The sequence below is a fragment of the Vidua macroura genome, chromosome 9, assembly GCF_024509145.1.
Source record: "Vidua macroura isolate BioBank_ID:100142 chromosome 9, ASM2450914v1, whole genome shotgun sequence".
NCBI classification, from domain to species: Eukaryota; Metazoa; Chordata; class Aves; order Passeriformes; family Viduidae; genus Vidua; species Vidua macroura.
Genome location: NC_071579.1, coordinates 969,696 through 989,625, shown reverse-complemented (window position 1 = coordinate 989,625; position 19,930 = coordinate 969,696). Strand labels below are relative to the sequence as shown.

The 19,930-nt window shown below is 42.3% G+C and overlaps 1 protein-coding gene across 4 annotated transcripts in view; it reads left to right on the top strand.

Moving 5' to 3' along the window:
* MTA1 (metastasis associated 1) overlaps positions 1–19,930 on the top strand; it is a 75,253-nt gene that overhangs the window by 51,515 nt on the left and 3,808 nt on the right. Inside the window, exons 14-20 of one of the 4 annotated variants that reach the window (XM_053985128.1) lie at positions 862–1,051; positions 1,436–1,525; positions 3,387–3,539; positions 4,371–4,406; positions 10,018–10,029; positions 14,935–14,966; positions 17,839–17,990. In XM_053985128.1, the coding sequence (XP_053841103.1) occupies positions 862–1,051; positions 1,436–1,525; positions 3,387–3,539; positions 4,371–4,406; positions 10,018–10,029; positions 14,935–14,966; positions 17,839–17,990 (665 nt within the window). Of the gene's footprint in view, positions 1–861; positions 1,052–1,435; positions 1,526–3,386; positions 3,540–4,370; positions 4,407–10,017; positions 10,030–14,934; positions 14,967–17,838; positions 17,991–19,930 lie in introns of those variants that run through there. The other 3 variants (XM_053985129.1, XM_053985130.1, XM_053985131.1) reach the window with 3 other exon arrangements.

Sequence of the window (19,930 nt, the reverse complement as noted above, 5' to 3'; positions counted from 1 at the left end):
AGGCTTCTCTTTGCCCTCTGAAGCCTCCCAATTGCTGAGATAACTGCCTTATACCTCTTGTTTGTTAATTAAAAGTATGTAAATAGTCAGAGAAGGGAAAGCCTTGTTCTCCCCAAACTGAAACTTCTTCCTGTTTTCCATCTATGGGTGGGTCTGAGATAACAAGATACTACTTGCATTATTTCATTGGTTGACTTAGTTGCTTTTCATAAAGAGGATAACTACTCTGGTTCTCAGTAGCTGATAAATGTCTGCCAGTAGTATTCTTTATTATATGCAGTGAATATGAAATTTATCTGTGAGTACATTTGCTAAGTAAAGAGTAAGAGTTAAAAGAAATTCTTTGAGCCAAAACCATTCCTGCATGCCATACACTTGCTTTGGAAAATGAGTTTTTGGTGTATATTTTTGTCATGCAGCTCTTCCTGATTTTCCCCTCCTTCTGACAAATGCTTTGTTATAAGGAGTTTGCATTGTACCTCCAGAGCAACCCTGAGCACCCAAAACTGGAGAGTCTTTCTGTTGAGCCTATAAACTCTAAATCATGTGATGGCTCCAGGTAACTTCTTCATATCTGGCTTTTGGATCCCTACCTTAAAGCTTGTGACAGCATAGAAAGAAATGCTTCCCTGAAAAGTGAAAAGGTTTACCTTCATTTTATCCTTTGAGATATTAGGGATAAGATTTGGGAAATGGGGAGTAGCTGGGCTAAAAACATTTTCATCTGTAGTACCATTTCTGTTCTTGTGTCTGAGAATCAGTAGTTGAAAGTGATTTTACATAATACTTTCTCTTCTTAACAGCCGTACTTTCTAATAATTACTTTTTTCAGAGACCATTTTTCTTTTCCTTTCCCTTCAGAGTCCTCATGGTGTGCCAGTACGAAACAGTGGGAGTCCCAAGTTTGCTATGAAGACACGACAAGCTTTCTATCTCCACACAACAAAACTGACCAGAATTGCCAGACGTTTATGTCGAGATATCTTGCGCCCTTGGCACGCTGCAAGACACCCCTATCTGCCTATCAACAGTGCAGCAATCAAAGCAGAATGTGAGTGTGCTGCACCTGGGACCTTCTCGCCAAGGAGTCCTTTGAGACTCCTGTCCTGTAAAGTTTTGAGTTGCAGCTTGCTGAGATGCTCCCTTGCACGTAGCTAGTGCTTTCACAAAACCTAGCTGTACTTGCAGAGCCTTCTAACTGATAGTAGGCTGGGCAAAATAACTTTGAAAGTTCAGGAGTTGTTTATTTTAAAACCTTTCCGTTTCCTATTACATGGAGCATTCTCTGTGTTTGTGTCCTGTTGCCAGGATCTGCTTGCCTCGTCTAAAATTCCTTTTAACGGCAAAGCTCTTTCAGGACACTGGAGTTATTCACTTGGTTTTGCTATAATAGCTAAATGTCTTCACCCTCTGATTATTTTTCTATGTTTTACAGGCACAGCACGTTTACCTGAGGCATCAGAAAACCCATTGCTATTAAAGCAAGTGGTTCGAAAGCCTTTAGAAGCAGTACTCCGGTATTTAGGTATTAAAAAAAACTAAATCATCACATGCAAAATCCCCAAAACAGGAAACACCCTCCTAGCTACTCTGCTTACCATTTGGGTTTTCCACTTGGATCTAGATTTTAGATGCTCATTCTGCATTCAAAACAAACAACCAAGAAACAAGGCACAAAAAACCCCACCCCACAAACAAAAGAAAACATGGAACCCATCTCATTAACTTGTCCTTTTTACTTTTCCTGCTTTATCTGACAGACCCAGTGTCTCTGCAATCCACTCTGGGCTCATAAAGCTGTATTAGAAACTTTTTAAGTGAAGGGAGGGATGTGTTTGCTGTGGCTTCTGATGTGTATGGAGACAAGTTACCATCTGCTAGTGGAGGCACTAACATCATGTTTTGGGAACATTTGATTATTCATTTCTTCTGGTTTTGGGTTGTCTGGAGGTAATTTGTACAGTTGGGTTCTCCAAGAAACCTCTTGGGTTTAGGACAGCACTGTGTCCCTCAGCTTGTGAATCAGTTAATGGCTGTTCTGTGCTGAATCTAGACAAGGGGATCATACTTCTGTTTTTCACTTTCCTCTTGGGTTTTGGTGGTTGGTTTTTTTTTTTTTTTTTTTTTTTAATTACAATTTTCTTGAGGACTTTTGCCTCATGAACTGATCTGTGGGGCTGGACTGAGTAGCTCTATCCAGAACTTTGGTGTAATTTTGAGCTGCTGGAAGCATCCAAAGTGATGCTGTGTAACATGCCAGCGCTGACTCCAGACAAATGCCAGATCCTTTTCCCCAGTGCTCCCAGTTGCCCTGCAGACATCCCTCAGGTTGTTCTGGCAGCCAAACGCAAGTCTCTCCTCTTTGAAGGCTTCCAGCTTCGCAAGGAAGTTGATCGCCTTTTTATTTAGATAAGCAGCATTGGAGTTGATTTTTAGGTTTCATGTTTTTGTTGATGAAATATTGGAAGGCTGAGTGTGTGTTAAATATTTATTGCTTCTCTGCTGGGTGTTGTACTTCTGCTGTGTACTAATGGGATGCATGGATTGAGAAACCTTTGGAAACATACAGTACAACGAAAGAGAGCAAATGAAGGGGGAAGTTTGCTGTTGGATAAAATCCTTATTTTAATAATTGTACAGAAAGTAGCATCAGATTGAGTCTTCCTTGCACTCTGTCAGGGTCTCCACTGGATTACTGAGCTGCGAGAAAAGAGTGATGGAAGTGGAAGGAGGACTGGCAAGGAGGTTTTTTCGGTGGTGTTAGTGGCTTTGCATATATATCTTACTCTGCTGTTAGGCCTGCAAGGGAAGACTCAGTTGAAGTTCCCACTTGCTGTTTCTTGCAACTTTCTCAAAGTCTTTTTGGTTGAAGAGTGTGGGCTTGATGTCTGCCTTGGCCCAAAACTTGAATTCAGATGTTATGTTCTTTATATAGTGGATCTTTGAATCTTCACCTTTTTTGCCATTGGAGAAATTGTATTTTTTATAAACATTTCTGGCAAATCGGCAGAGTTGTAATTTCCCCAGAGTTTAGGGGTATGTTGCATGACCAACATGGTCAAAGTTGGGTTTTAGTATACAGCACCTCAAAAATCACCCCAAATTATTGGAGATTGGTGTTACAGAAGAAGATACAAAGTGCTTCTGCTGTCAAACCTTTTTTTAGGATAATACTATGATAATGATTTTAATGTCTTCAGTAGTGGTGAATTGCTAAATATATGGAAATGCTTTATATCAGTAGCAATCTCAAAACTATTGACTGAGATAATTTCTATATAAGAGGAGGTGTACTTGGTCACCTGGGAAGTTTGCAGGTTGTTTTCAGATTTATAATTCCAGTATTTTTGCTAATAAAAAAATTCTACTTTGCCATTTTCCACCAGAGTCTCATCCGTGTCCTCCAAAACCAGATCCTGCAAAGAGCTTGTCCAGTTCTCTCAACAATCTGACTCCTGCTAAGTTTACACCTGTCATTAATAATGGGTCCCCAACTATCCTGGGAAAAAGAAGCTATGAACAACACAATGGAATGGATGGTAAATATTTTTCCACAAAATTTATGTTCTGTCTATAGGCTTTTTCTTCTGTTCTCTCGGTATACAAGGAGATTATCTAAACTCATAGTCCTTTATATAAATTCCGAGTTTCTTATTCTTGAGGGAGGTTATTTTTAACTTTTGTAAAAGCCACCTGTCCCATTTCTCGTTTTGGGTGAGGCACATGGTGTGTACTGCCCAGGAGGTGCATGCACACAAAGTCACTGTGCTAGTGGAACTCTGCCTGGCTTGGCCAACCTTGCAAATGGAATAGCAAAGCAGAAACTTCCCTTCAGTTTTTAAATTAGTAGTGTGAAGAATACCCTAATAGACTTTTTGAGTGATGTTTCCCTTGCTGGCCCTGTTACTGACCACCTCTGTGCTTGGGCTTCACCTCTTCAAGAAGAGGAGGCAAGGGGAAGGTGTTTGAAGTGGGAGGTAGAAGCAGGATGTTCCTGGCGTGGACTCCAGTCTCTGTTCTGAAGAATTGCTCTTTCTTGAGAGTGTCAGGGAAGAGAAAGTGCAGCCTCTATGTCAGATGAGGATCTGTTGAAATGGTCCTAACGGGAGCGAGAACACAGAGGGTAGCTCTCCTTAACAGGGGAAAGGAACAGTTGGTGTAATGGTGACTCCAGCCAGGAGTTCCAGATCCAGAGAGTCTTTCTCATTTTTTACCTTTAATTTTAACTTTATAAGTAGCTTATCTGAAATATAATTACAAACATTTGATGATATCTGATTGTGTTTTAACATTAAGAACTTTTAAAACTGCTGCTGTTCAGGTTGCTGATGTGATGTTTTTCTCTTTTCTGTTCACTTGTGCTCTATCAGGCAACATGAAGAAGCGCCTGTTGATGCCTAGCAGGGGTAAGACCTTGAAGCTGCGCTCAGCTTATGCTAGGAGAGTGATTTTTAGTTTCATCTGCTGGCTTGTCTGTGCTTTGTGGCTAATGAGTCTGTGTGCACCTTCTGTGTTGATGTCTAAGTGTTCCTTGGGTAACCACTTCCACCCATGGTTTTGCTGCTCACTTTTCAGGCTTTTCACATGCAGGCAGCAGGTTGTGCAACTGTACTGAAGACACGAAGTCCTGTGTTGAGAACTGATTCCTAATTCCTCAAGTTGACAGAACAGCCTTCCAGCAGTTCTGTGAAACTGTAGGAAGCTGTGATGGTTGGTTTGAAAACAGGGATTGTTTCACTGTTTGACTTCTAAGAAAGCAAAGTTTCACATGTCTTGAACTGCTTTGAATTCACTTGGACCGAAAGAAATAGAAGACAGTATTTACATCAAGTCCCAAGTTCAACCCTCTATATTTTCCAGTGAGAGTGGACAGTTCTCACTGGTGAGAGGCTGTCTGCACATTCTCTGCAGGCAATAGAAAATTATTTTCAGAATTTCCACTGGTTAAAAATTAATCTGTTCTGAGTACTGAAGAGATGTCAAAATCTTTCATTTGTGATAATGCAGGAAACTTCACCAAGCTTAGTAGAACGGACCAATTTTGAATATTTAGGAGACAGACAACCACAAAATGTCACTTGTGAACAGGCAGGCACGAAAGCTTACATGTTGCCATGAACTGGCCAGCACTGCATGCCCTGATGATAATCTTTGAGTTTCATGGCTGAGACAGTGGATGCTTGTTACCCATATTTACATGCATGCAGATATGAGTGCATGTGGAGAATACAGCAGTGAGGACAGTGGTTGTTCTGCTGTCTTGCTCTCCTTGGGAATTTATTCCTTGATACCCTGTTGCTGAGTTTCTATGTGCTTTGTAACTTGTCTTTTGGGAAGAATAACAAAACCCTGCTACTTTGGTCAGTTTGGTTGCCTCAGAAGCTTCGTCCAGTAATGAGGGATGTAGGTGCAGAGTAGCTCACTCAATTTCCACAGCTCCTGGTGACTACCTGCTTATGGGCAGACCTGCTGCTCCCTGCTGAATGTCCTCCTCAGCAGATGACACACTTAGAAAGCTCAGAGATGTTGTGGCCCAAAGGAGGGAAGAAGAACGGATCCTTCCCTCTGGAAGGCTCTCTCTACATAGAGCACTGGACCTGATAACCCGACACGGTTTTCTGGAAACGGAGGATCCCTGTTTTAGTGTTCCACTCAGTTATAACTATTGCTGGAGCTATCTGCAAAGATGATTTTGGAAAAGTACCTGTTCCTCAGAGTTTGTGTTTCTCTGAAGCAGGTGTGTGCAGGGTCTGTATCTTCCCGAGCACCTGCTGCTCTACCTGTTCTGTCTGTTCTCAGCCAGCCACTGAAATACTTGCTGGAGTACTTGTACCTGTAACTGCTAGGTAGCAGAATCCAGTTGACTCCCAGAATCTGTTTACCTGCTGGGGTAGTGAGTGTTGACTGGATATTCTTGTGAGCAGTTCAGCTTTAACCTGTTCGTTGAGATTTGTGAATGGAAAATGTTTGCCATGCTGCAGTTTTGCATCTGGAATATTTCCTGAGCCTGGGTTGCTGGAAGCTTTGCCAGGACCGAGAGGGAAGGCAACCACCTGCAAGAAAACAACATTTACAGAACTTGGATCGAGATCTGCTGGGTACAGGGAAGCAGATAGTGGAAGTCTGGTGGATCTCTTTCTGTCCTGGTGCCAGTTTGTGTGTGTTGGTGCCTCTTAGCACAGGTTCCCAGCTGCCTTGCGTGTGAACTGGTAAAGCTTGCATGGGCATGGATACAACTGGTTTCTTGTGCCATGAAAGGACTAGGATTGTGGCACTGAGGCTTCTCCTTGGTTTTGGATGGAGTCATCCAGCCTTAGTAGTCTGGGAGGGCTGCTGGCAGGAAGGGCACAAGTTGGAACTGCTGTGAAGAAGAGGTGAATGGCAGTGAGAGTGATGAAGCCTTTTGGCCAGAATTTAGGAGCCAGTGAGTGAGTATAAAAGGATTGAAATAAAACCATCTATCCAGAATAACTGATTTTTGGATTATAGTTGACCTAAAATAGTAGAAAAAGATTTGAGAGTAAGCCTGACTTGTCAATTGGTCAGATTCTGCATTTACACAGATACTATGGGAAATTGGGAGTGTTCCTTTGTTATTTTCATGTTTCTTGTCTCCTCTTGACATACTGACTAGTTTAGGTCACTGTTGGAGAGTGTAGTGCAAAAAAAAAAAAAAAAAAAAAAAAAGTGGTGTTAAAGTGTCTGCACAGAGAGGCTGAAAATATTCTTTCTGCACAACCTTAGGTGCAGGAAGACTCTTTGTCCACCTGTGTTTAAATAGTTTCCAAAGAGATGTTAACCTAGTGTGAAATGGTATCTGTTATCCAGGAGTTTTGCTGTTTCCTTCTGATGTGCTGCATTGGTGGCACCTGGAAGACATCTTAGGGTTTGGACAGGTCACTGTGCCAAAGTCTGTGACAGGGGACAGTGGACACTGTTATGGTGGGCTTTAGCTGAAGTCTCTGCTGGTGATAAAAGCCTTGTGCTGCTGGGCCATCACCTCCAAACACAGGGGAGAAGTCTGAACACTGGAAATTATGGCATGTGATGGTTTTGTAAGGCTTTCCTCAAGGCCAGGTTGTAAAGCAGAATATAATCAAGACGTTTATTTGCAGGAAAGAGCCAGGTAGCAGCTTATGTCTAGTGTAAAGCATTAAGGTACATCTTTATACACGACAGTTGCTGAACTTCAAGAAGTAGTACACATTTTTCCTATGGAATTCTGTCTATTTGGTTTTTTATTTTTGTCTCTTGCTACTGTAGTTCCAGCTAAGTAATTTTAACTTTTGTTTTTCTGACTCATCTCTGCTTAGCCCTTGAAACCCGAACCTTTTCAAGCTCTGAATATGATTTATCTGGCCAGGCATTTTGAGTTTTGATCAGTGCCTGAATTCCAAGAGCAGGAAAATAGTCTTAATCTCATGTTCTTACTGCCTCCACTTTATTTTACAAAAAGATTGTAGTTCTTTCATCTATTTTGTTTTCCTCCTCTTTAAATCATGTTGGAGGCATCATTAGGCATACAGTACACTTCCCAGCTCTTCTTCAACATTAACTTAACATGGACAAATTGCTGCAGAATCCTATTTTTGGAACATGAAAAGTACATGGAGTCTCATAAGCTGTCAAATAGAGTGAGATGTTAGAAAATTAGTAGTTTATTGCTTTTTCAGTAGTGTTCTGGAGCTTGACTGACAATCTTTGCCATGAAACTTCCTTTGGGGGGAGAGAGAGAGAGAGGATGTTTTGTGTGCAGGAACCTGTTTACTTGATTCCTTCCAGCCATGCAGTGTGATACTTGGCTATGCCAGTTCCTGCTGGGGGAAGGGAGAGAGCATTGTTAGATTTTTATTTTTCTCCCCTCTCTTTTACACCATTCTGGCTTTCATCTAATCAAAATTGTTTTTCAGGGTCATCACATGCACTCCTAAAATTGGCAGAAAGAGGGAGAACATGAATGAGTAGCAGCAATAAAGGGAAGACTTGTCCCAGCAACAAACTTGCATTGATAACATGGTGGTGGATTGAATGCTGAAAATTGGAGAGGGTTTATAGAAGAGCCATGAAAACAGGGAAGGGACTGGAAAACACATTTATAGTGGAAAATGCTTCTATCAAAGTGGAAGTTGTAGATGCTTGTCTCTGCTGACAGGAGCAGCAGAAGTCTAATAATAGGGGACTTTCAGTCTAGCTGGGAGTGGAATAACAAGCTGCAGTAGCCAGAAGGTACAGTTGGAGACTTTGGCTGGAAACAAGCTACAGATTTTTGAGTGAGGTTAATTAACTGTTGGAATACCTTGCTTCTGCTGCTGGGGATTTCTAAACCCAAATGGAATGTCAATCTAATTTAACATGCTCTGGTTCATTGTTTCTCACATCCTTTTTGGGAAATGTGAATGAACCAGAAGTGGAAGCATTCATCAGCCTGGCATGGCTTTAGTTCAGTTATCAAGAGATGAGCATGGCAGTGGATGTACTGTTCTTGAACAAAAGCAGCTGTTGAGGTGGAAAGATAGGGAAGTTCTCTAACATCAGCTATGTAGGGGACCAACATTATCTCAATATTTTGTATATACATGTGTGCACACACACACATACACACACGTGTGTGTATATGTATATATATTTGTATGGTTTTTTTCTGGCTGACTTAGACTTGCAGAAAATGTGGACTTACCTGTATGCATAAATTGCATTAAAATTCTGCCTTTGTCATCAGTGACCCCAGCTATCTTTCTAAAAACTGTGGGATAACCAGCCAATGGAAATGTGCTCATCCAGGAATTATTGTAAACAGCAGGGAGTGCTGGTCCTTTAATAAATGGTGGGGTGCTGGGGAGAAGGCCTGGCTTTAGGTGTTGAAATCCAGACCCCAGTAATGCTGACCAGTGGCAAGAGAGCAAATGTTCGGTGCCAGCTGCAGCACAGCTGGGAAGAATGTCAAGTTGCTTGAACTGCTTTTTGGAGACCCCAAGAACCATGTGCCTGTGCAACTTTCTGACTTTATGATTATTTGCCTAAAGTAATGATTATTTTTGAGAATTTCGTATGGGATTTTGTATTCAGATGCTAAGTGAAACAATTTTCACTTGCCTTCAGTTTAGCCTTGATACTCTGATTAGGTTCTTTTGGTGTTGTAAAGAAAGATCTGAAAATAAAATCAGCAGATGGGCATCGTGCTCTGTGGATCAGCTAGTGAAAACTACTTCGTTTAGGAGTGATGGCACGGAGTAAGATGCAAATGTTGATTGAGAGGAGAGTGCATATCCCAAGGCAATGGTAGAGAGCAGGTGTAATTAATGTGAGAGGAAATTAATGTATAACAGAGCAAGGGCAGAATTGCAAGTGCCCTGGATAGTACAAAGGCTGAATTTGTAATTGAGTGAAATGTGTGACACATACAATTCATATTTATATATATATCTAATGCGCACATACGTATACATACATATATATATATATATATATATATATATATATATATATATGTGATGTATAATACTCCTGATGCTAAGAATAGTGAGTAATTCAGTGCTTTCTAGTTTAGATAGCTTGGATCAGCAAATCCTAAAGCAGTGAGGTGCATAGTTTTGTCTCCTCTTTTTTTTTTTAACCACTTGGTGTGTTGATTCTGCCAGGCAGAATCCACCATGATGCTCGTTTTGGAATATGAGTGTGACCTGCTGGGCCAAGCATTTTAGGAATTTTAGTCAAAATCCAGTGATGTTAATGTGCAGGGCTTGGTGGAAGGAGCTGGGTACAGACCAGTACTTACCTATCCAAAGTTAAAGCTGCTCTTTGCAAAATCTCTCATTTGGAGTTACTGTGTGTTTAACGTTGTCTTGGTTTTATCTGTCCAACAGAGAACTGTGATCACTTCTGTGTTTCATTACAGCCAAACCAGTCTGTATCTCTATTTGTTGCATGGGGCTGAGCTGCTGTATTCTGAACTACGTGAATCTTTCCCTTTTTTAACCTTAAATCTTTTCTTTCCTTTTCCTTTGCCAATCTTGGTAGGAACTTACTTAGGTAAGTAAATTGCAATTTTAACATTGCTTTTATGTACAACAGAATTTTAAGAACATGTTAAGTCTAGGTGGTGTTTGGCACAATTTATGCTCTGTTCTGCTTGTTGCACTTACATTTCTGAAAGTTTGTAGCCTCTGATTGTTAGAAGGTGGACACGAACAGTGGTAAAACACTCTAGGTAGTTATAAGAGAGGCAAGGGTGCTAAAGTGTTCTTGCAAGCTAAAAAAAGTGTGTGTGTGTATATGTCAACATACTGAGGCTGCCTCGAGTGAACCAGTAACTTGAAAGTGAAATCCTTGTTCATCAAGCCTTATTCATGCATGAATTTTTATATTTTTCTGGCTTACTCACAGATGTGGTACTGTTGATGTTTTTGTTACTGCTGGGAAGGATGGAGTCCCAGGAGGAGGATTACTTTTGGAACAGGAAAATGCACATGAAGAGTATATGGATTTTAGAAAGGAAATAATGGAGTCACTGTTGTGAAAAAGCACGTAATATGCTCTGCATTTGTTGTGATTGAAGATGTGCTTCTGAGTCTTAGTGCATATGACATGTTCTGCATGATACTTCTTGTGGGTAAACAAATAAAAACCAAATGCCATCTGTGACTAATTGCTTGATGAAGCAATTTTTGTGTGTGGTGGCAGAAGATTGGAGTTAGTAACTTTGAGTAAACACAAGTTTACCAACTCTGAGTTGTGCCCAGGCTGGAACCTGGGCTACTCTTCCTCCTTGGTATGAGGGTCAGTTCTATACAGACTTGTGTCAGACTGTGAAATGGGCTGTAAATGCACAGCAGCAGGGTGTATGTTCAGGTGTGGAAAAGCACTGGGTGGTTTCTGACCAAGCAGAAAGTTCTCCATGCTTCAGCAACTTCTTGAAGCTTGCTGTAGTAACTTCATGGGAATATCCCTGTGCTCCAGCCTGTGCTGGGCTCACGGCTGAGGGTTTAGGCTCTCCTGCTTCTCCACATGGCAGCTGTGTGTTGTGTGGTGCTGGCAAAACAGCAGGCAGAATGTGAGCAGTGGGAGTAGTTCTGGAGTTCTGCCATCGAGGTGCTGAGTTGCAGGGGATGGGACTGGAGCAGCAAAGAGCATGTCTAGAGTCAGGCATCCAGTGGGACCAGATGTGCTGGTTTGCTTTCCATTGGGAAATGAGGTTCTCCCTTTCTCTCTGTGTCTTGGGGTGCCAGCTATCCCCTACTTCCACAGCGTGCTCTTGGGGCGGTTTTGTAGTTGCTGCTGGAAGTTTAGGCATTCTCTTGTTCAAATTAATTTTTTTTAACAAATCCAAAAGCATGAGATGCAAATTACATGAGATTGGAAAAGGTTGTTTGACTGAGAGGTGGTTTCCCCATCCTTGAAAGATAACACAAAGCTGCAAAGTAGCAGCAGTAACAGACTTGTGTTGCTGTTTGATTGCAGTCCTTCCTCACCTGTATTTTTTTGAGAGAAAGTATATTCACCTGCAGCTTTGGTACTTCAGGAATGAAGGGATCGTTAGGGCATAGTAACCTGCTGGACTGGTTTTCATCCAAAATCTCTGTGATTGTGCTTAGCTTGAGGAGCAGTTCCAAGGTCCTTGGCACTGAGCTGTAGGGAGCAGACATGCCCTGAGGGTGCCAGTTAATCTCTGTGCAGTGATCAGCTGTTTTATTGCCATTTCAGTAAGGTGTAGAAAAGTCTGTGGCAGAGGACACTTATGATTCTCTGCAGCTATTCCTTCAGTTGACTTTGTCTTCATTTTATCCTCTGGGGCTTCCTCTTTATTTCAGTGTATAGAGAAGACTGGCAGGAGGAGTTGGATGGCAAGAGATTTTCTACAGCTTTGGGTTCTTTTCAATGCTATGGAAAAAAAACCCTGACATTTAGTCTGGAGTTTTCAGAGTATATTTCAATTTCTTTGGCTGAAAAAGAGTGGAAGACCTGCTTAGATTAGTCACTGTGCACCTTTACACTTTCTGGTTTTAAAAGTTTGGCCAATCCTGAAAACACTTCCTTTTGTTGTTTGTGTGGCTTTGTGTTGTTTGGAGGAGGTCAGTGTTGGTGCTGATGTGGAGCTGTGCAAATTCAAGCAGTTGAGCCTTAGATATCATCAGAAAGAATAATCACATTTTCTACCCTGTGCCTTCTCTAGACATTCCTCCATAAAATATAGTCAGAGCTTTTTTTTCCCCTCTGGAGAGGAGCTGCCAGAATTGTTGTTTTGCTCCTCATTTAAATTCTTATGCTATCTTATTTTTAACCTGCTTGTGGATGCATGGGGAGACATCTCTTAAATCTTTATCTGTGAAAGTGGAGCAAGCACATGGAGCAGGTGTGAGTCTGGCATGGTGAGTTCTCTGCCTGTGCCACCACTCACCCACAGACACAGGACTGGTTTTGTTTTTAGAGGTGCCTTTCTCACAGGCTTTCTCTCCCACACAGAAGCCACCAAAAACTTTTGGGTGAGAATCCATTGTCTCCAGTCCAGATGCATCCTCTTGACTTGTCAGCAGTTCCACAATGGGTTACAGATGTGCTGTCTCTCTGCCACTATTTGGTGATGATTGTGCATAGAGGTTGCTCATTTAATAGCAGTGCTTTGGCTGCATATGTTCTTACTGTGATATTTTTTTTAATTGCAAACTGAGTAAGGTCATTTTAGTGCCTGTTTTCATTCTTTCAGACTTCAGTTATTGAAGTGTGACTAAAGTGAAAATTCATGGATTAATTCACCAATATTAATATGCTAATTGATACCTTATTGCTGTGAAAGCAAGGGTATAAATTGCATTGAAGCTGTAGCTTTGTTTTGTGTCCTATTTTACTGGAGTAAAAAGTTGTCATGGGCAGCTTTATCCTAGAAATGGCAGTTTGGGAGGGAGGTGTGTTCCTGTTGTTAGCACTGCTTCTGTGCTGCTTGAGGGCTCTGAAGCTTTGGGGCTCAGAGCAAGCAGCAGTTCTGCTCAGCCTTTGTTCAGTTTGCACCCCTCAGCTTCTCACCATGGAATATTCTGGTTTAATCCTGGTGCTCGGAAATAGCACTGTTTACTGTCTGTTGTACATCCAGCAATAGTCATTGCAGCAGCAGCTACATATCAGGACAGTCTTTTCTGGCATCAAGGATGTTCTTACTACAAAAAAAGAACTGATCTGGAGTGTGGGTAAAAGAAAATATGTGGCTTCAATCCAGGGACTAGCATCAGTTGATTTACATCTCAGAGTTTCTGTGAATGGAGAAAGCGTAATCTTTCAGTTATGGAAGGGGAAAGAAAGTAACAAGTGCTGGAGCTTAGCTCTGAAGCTGACAGATTCTGGTTGCATCCTGCTGGCTGTGCTGTTCCCCAGCATCTGTGGAGCCCTTTGTCCATCCATGCCAAACAGCTGCTCACAGCTGTGTTTTGGATGCCATGGTTGCTCCCATGTAAAAATAAATGATTATCTGTTGCCTGCACTGCCTTTGTCAACATCCAGAGGTTGTTACTGGCCTTCTTACTGGTGCTTGGTACATCTGTCCCACAGGCTTGATGGAAATATTTTTGGCAGCTATTTCTTCATCTCTGTGGATACTTAGGTACAAAAATGCAGCAAGAACTGAAGCTGTGTGTCTTCCCATTTGAAGCAGCTAACAGCTTAACATCTACACAGGGTGGAAAATAGCCTTGATATAAACTGATGATTCTAATGTGGTATATCATGATATACTCAATGCTCAGAAAATGTCCCATTTCACCCTCCTCGCTCCTGACACTACTGTGCCCTGTGTTTCCTGTTATACTTGATGCAAGAACAGTGTGTTTGGTTTTACCAATGAGAACCTCCAGGAACCTGCTGGAGTACAGACCATGAGTTGTGAAAGTTCATTCTTGCTGGTTTCTTGAAAAAGTTTTTCATCCCAGCTAACTCACTAGCAATAGGAAGGTTCAAAAATCCTATGAATGTGAAAGCAGAATTCATCCTGAGACCTTTTGCAGACAGCAGTAGCATTTACTGATGCCTGTCCTGTAGAACCTGTTGGATTTGCTGCACTGACATTTTGGTTCTCAGCCAGAAGGGGCTGAGGAAGGTGGTTTGGTGTACAGATGCTAATGAAGTGGAGTTTTCTGGGAACGTGCATCTTGTAAAACCAAACGGTGCTAACAAACAGCTTTATTGAGTCTCCCAGTCCATTCTGTGCCAGGCCACGCTGCCTTACAGCGACACCTTTCCCTCAAATCCCAGGAGCTCTGGGAGTCCTGCAGGCTCCTGTGTGTGCACAGTACAGTTGAGGGCAGTGTGAGGGGGTACCTGATAGCACAGCAAAGCACCTGGTCCCAGCGAGCCGTGGTGCCTGGTGCTGTGTGTGTGCCTGGGAAAGGGCTCTGTGATAGCTGCCGTGGTTGTGCTCTGTGCCTGAGGAGGTGTTTACTCGTGGCAGGCTCAGCAGATACACTCTGCTAACAGCTTGTAGCTGATGTCTGAGCTGAGGAGTTCCTGGGGGACCCAAGGAGGAAAAGGAAGATTCTGTTTGTTGCTGCCTTGACAGTGAATAATGCCTTCCACTTTCTCCTTCTTGACGTCAGTAAATTCCTCAGACTAAAAGAGAACGTCAGATTTTTCCCCAGACGCACAGCAAGCCTGGGGTCTGAAAGAGGAGATGTGCTTCTAGTGCTAGTGTGAAGCAAGGTTTGAGCAAATGGAGAAGAGACTGGGCGAGTAGAACGTGCGTGTGACTTGGGGCCTCTGCTCTTCAAACCACGTTGTCAAGGAAGCTTTTCTCAGTCACGGTTCTAGGAGGGCAGAAGTCAGTTCAGTAGGCAACTCTAGGCTTAGCAAAACAGCACAGTTGTAATCATAGCTGCGTGTGTTTTGATTTTGTACTTTTTTCTGTCTTGGAAAAGCAATGGTCTTACCAGCTCTATTCTCTTTCCTGTTTGTTAGGTCTGCCTAACCACGGACAAACCAGACAAATGGTAAGAGAATGTTCATTTAACCAAAACAGGGAAAAGAAGAATTATTAACCCACGCTAGATAGAACACCCCATTAAACCGTAGTGCTTCACTTCCACCTTTGCTGTTTGCAGCTGGTCATAATTCCCAATTCACTGAAAAGGGAAAAAAAAATTATTTTGGGGTATCTGAATCATCTTAGTGGTTAAATACAATTTAAACCTCAAATCTATCTACCTATATATCTATAAATGAGATCCTGTTTTGAACAGAGCATTTTGTTTCTGATCATGCAGAAACTGAGTGGCTGCTTACAGCAAAGTTCTGGGATGTGTTTCTAGGTGGAATGTGTTTCCCTGAAGGAGAAAGGTTTAAATGATGGAAGGGTTTGTTTGGAAAGCAGTTTCTTTTTTATTTTTTTTTTTAGCAAGTTGGTGTGCAAGTTACCTGCTGAGAATGCTTGTATTTTACGTTCTTCTTTTTTTTTTTTTTTTTTTTTTTTTTTTTTGAGTAAAAATTATTTGTAGCCTTTCATCTGTTGTGCTGAGTTTAATCAAAGGACATAAGCAAATAGCCAGTCTGATTGATGTGTCTCTGGCAGAATGCTTTCTCACTAAATTGTGAAGGGGCCAGTGCAAAGGCTGTGCATCCCTTTTCCCTCTTGCACGTGGCTTAAGGGAAACAACTTCAAGCATGCATTTCCCCACCCAAAAAAAAAAAAAAAAAAAAAAAAAAAAGATCGATGCTGATCAAGTGGAGCTTGCCTCATTAGCTGAAGTGCCACAATGCATTAGTGCCAGCAGGGTCCCTGTGACACAGGTCAGCCAGCAGCAGGTGTGACTGATGGCCACTGCACAGTGATCACAGGCTTTATTGAACCTGACAGTGTCTGGGGAGGTGAGCAGTGGCCGGAGGGGAGGCCAGAACTTGGGCATACCAGGCTGCTTGGAATGACAGAGCATTCCTGTGGTTTGTTCCTCAATCCAAAGTGGTAAATTGTATTCCTCCATGAATTCAGCTTCATCCTGTGTCACTGAGAAGACTGGCTATTTGTTTGTGTCTGCTGAATAAACCAACTCAGAGCAGAGGGAGGAATCTCTGATGATTTAATACTTTTTAGGTGTTTTAGGGTAAAACTGCGTTGATTTCTGGTTGCCTAATCAAGTGTGAATGAAAAAATTAAAGGTTCTCATTTCAGGATGGATCATTTGAAATAGATTTCACCATGTAGGTAGAGAAAGGGCAACCTGGAAGCACAGGGGCGCCCTTTCTAGGTATTTCCAAGAACTTTTTCTGGAGTTGTTCTGTGTATCTTGAATATGTGGAGAAAATATGCTCTGTAACCTTAATGAATGGATTTTCTTGGAGAAACCTGAAGGGGTTAAAAAAAAAAAAGCCATCAGAAAAGCTTTTATTTGAAACCTTTCATTTAACAAATGTCAAATCTAAAAGCAATTGTTGAAGTATTTCAGTGGTCTGCTGTGGTACTGAAGCTGTCTTATATAACATAGAGCTGGGCAACTAAGAAATGAAATTATTGCACTTGTATACAGCAGTTTTAAAGAGCTTAGGGTTTTAAATGTGGGGGTTTGTTTGTTTAGCTCTAAAGCCCTGATATTCTACAGGAAGCAGATCTTGCTAGAGCAGTTGATTAAGGCTGGTCAAAAAATAAGTCATTATCATTTTCTGTTTTCTGCTCAGATGTAAAATGAGATAGACGCAGGGGTTTGTTGGTTTTTTTTCCCTTGGTTTTTAGACTGAACTCTTCCAAGTCAAGGTGTTAAAATTCAGTTAGTTATTGCAATGACCTGACACTAAAGGATTTGAAGTCCCCATGTCCCCACCATTCCTTTTGAGGTGCATCTCCCAGGGCAGACATCTCTCACACAAATGCTCAGTTTCCCATTCCATGGGCAGAAGGGGAAGCCTTGGTGCATCTGGGGAGATGGTCTGACCTTGGACAATGGCCTGTGAAATAGCACAATGGAATTTATACCAAGGTGTTTTCTGACCAGCTTTAATTTATGCATATCAAATTTTCTGGGCCTTCATTTTGCATCTTTCCCAGCTGTTCAGTGTTACTGATTTCAGTGGGATTTCTCAATGTGCTGATCAGCAGGAAGAGGGGCAGCAGCACTGGACTTCAGTGATCAAGGATAGCTGCATTTGAGAAGCTTAACACTTTGCTCCCTTTCATCTGCACCTCTTAATAACAGCTCATGTTTTTCCAGCTGAGTGTAAGGGGCTTACTGTGAGTCTGGAAAATGATGCCTGTGCTGATTCGCAAAGCAAATGTGTTGTTATGGGAAATCTGTGGTGTTCAATACTAAAAGGGTTTTATCATGAAAGCTGCTAAGCTTTGTGGTCCTACATTTGTTTTCAACAATGCATTTAATTCTATACTATCCTTGTTAAATATTGACCTCGCTAGAACAAAAGGGATACGGGTAAGTTTGGTACTCCGGAATAACTGTAAATTCTGATTTTTGTATTTGATTTGCTCTGTAGCTAGATTTCCTTCCCTGAAATCAATAGAGTTGCTCTGGATTTATGGTAGTGGCTGAAATCTAAGTCTGATGCTCAATCTTTTGAGCTTGATGTCATCTTTCAGACACAAGCCACAAATTATTGGTAATGCCTTCCATTTATTATTTGTCCTGTCGCTGAAGTATTGCTGTCCTATTGCATATTGAAGGCGCCTGACTTGTACTGCTTGTGAACAATTGCTTATGTGTGAATTCTGTGTTCAGTCCTGGGCCAGAGGGGAAGGTATTTACCTTTAAACTCTCAGCAAGCCATACAAAAACTTTAATTCTCTTTTCCTTTGAGTGCTTAGCACACGTTGCTGCAGGTTTGTTGCAGTCCATAACTGTGCTGTTTTATGTATCACGTTAGGGACCAAGCCGAAACTTGCTGCTCAATGGGAAATCATACCCAACAAAAGTCCGATTAATTCGTGGTGGATCCATGCCTCCAGTGAAAAGGAGGAGGATGAACTGGATTGATGCACCAGATGATGTTTTTTACATGGCCACTGAAGAAACCAGGTAGGAAACGTGGTGTTTCAGAGGATTTGAGGGGATGTCTGTTGTTTTGTGGGTGCTGTAGCTGGCATTGTGCTTAGAGGGGGATCTTGTCAGCAGGTCTGATGCTTCAGACTGAATGCAGAGACCATAGCCAGTGCTGAGGTGGGTAAAGGGTGGGAAATAATAATGCACTTACATTCCAGAGAAAGCAGATGCTTGTTCTTACTCCAGAGCAGTTGCTGTAGGAGATGGATGCAAAGGGAAGGAAGACTGAGGTGGGAATTCACCTGGTTCAGACCCATCACTGCCCTCGGAGCTCCCATCTCAGTGGGACAGGATAGGGCCCTCCTGGCTCATGGGCGACACTGAGGAGCAGAGCCTCTGCATGTCCTCTTGCATGCTGAACTCTCGCATGACCCCTCAGGACATCTCCACGTGTGTCTGGGTCCTGAAACCTGCGAGTGACAGAGGGTTTCCATGGGCTGAGCTGACTCATTTTTCAGTGGCTTAATTTGCCACCAGTAGCAGTGAGATTTAGCTGCAGTGTCCTCCTTTGGTGGTACTGCTTCTGCTAGTCCTAATTCTTCTTGTTGGTCTGCCCACAGGATAAAAATAGTAGAACAAACTTTGCTTGTGTGAGTTTCACTTCAGACTGTTTACAAACTGCTGACAGAGTGGTAGAAGCTATGTGACCCCATCCCTAAGGCAAAGTTCCCACTACTGGTATTCCTTGGATGGGAGTGTTGCTTCTGGGTGTGATGAGAAGGTAGAGAAATTGGCTTGTGTGGTTTCCTCCCAAGAACTTGATGCCTCCCTCCTGGGTAACCTTGAGGAAGGTCAGAGCAAAGCTGCAGCCCTGCTTTCCAACCCTGTGACAGCAGACGTGCTGTCTGGCTTCTGTCTTGGTCTGAAGCCTGGCGTTATCAACGCTCGCACTATCAGTGCCCCAACGGCAGAGAAGCACTTACCTTTCCCTCCACTTGCAGAGATGGACCTGGGAATTACTGGGTGTCTGAACCGTGCAAGTAACTGAGGAGGTTGAGAGTTTTAGTGCTGTCTTTTCTGGTACTACTAAATTTGGCACTGCTCTGAGTCTTCATTTGTTCAGCACAAAGGTCATAGTCAAGAGTCCTGGCATCTCCAAACTTCTCCTTAACCTGCAAAGCATTTCAAGTGTCAAGGAACTGTTCTGTGGGCCTAGTATCAAAGATGGGCTTTGTAAAGTAGGTGATACTAGTAACATTCCACTTACTAACCACTGATCTATTGGATGATCAGTTGATCAGTTTTCAGTGCAGGAAACACCTTGTTGAAACTCAGAAGACACCTGAAATTAATTTCCTGGTCAGAATTGTTCCTATGGATACCTTTAATGCAACTGTGCATTTCACACCAGCTCATATATTAGCCATGTCTTTCCCTTCTCCTTTCTGTGCCTGCAAGATGCTGTGAAAGAAAGCAGTTATATATGGAATTCCAAATATAATTGAAAATAAAGTGAGAGAATGATTTAATTTTCAGGGGAAGCAGTTTTCTTTTTACTGTTGTCACTCTGGTAAGGAGGTACTGGGATCCTGTTGCAGCTCTGGGATTCATGTGCCGTTGTGGACTCAGGGTATACAGTCCTTAGATACAGGGTGTGCACTCCTTAGATGCTCAAGGCTTGTTTCATAATCCTTCATCTAGGCAGCTCTTGACATCTTCATCATCCAAGGCACATGAAATATAGCAGGTGCATGGTGTCAGCGTGTCAGTACAAGGTCCTGCCCTTTGACCTTGACCTGGACAGAACTATAACAATGTTCATCCAGTGTGGTGTTGGTTGTGACAACAATTTACTGAAGGCACAGAATCTTCTGCTCATACAGAACCACTGACAGAGGCAGGAAGGATCAGTCCTGCAGCAACCACCACACATCTAATGAAAATCATGGTTCTGTGATAGACATCGCCTCAGTAAG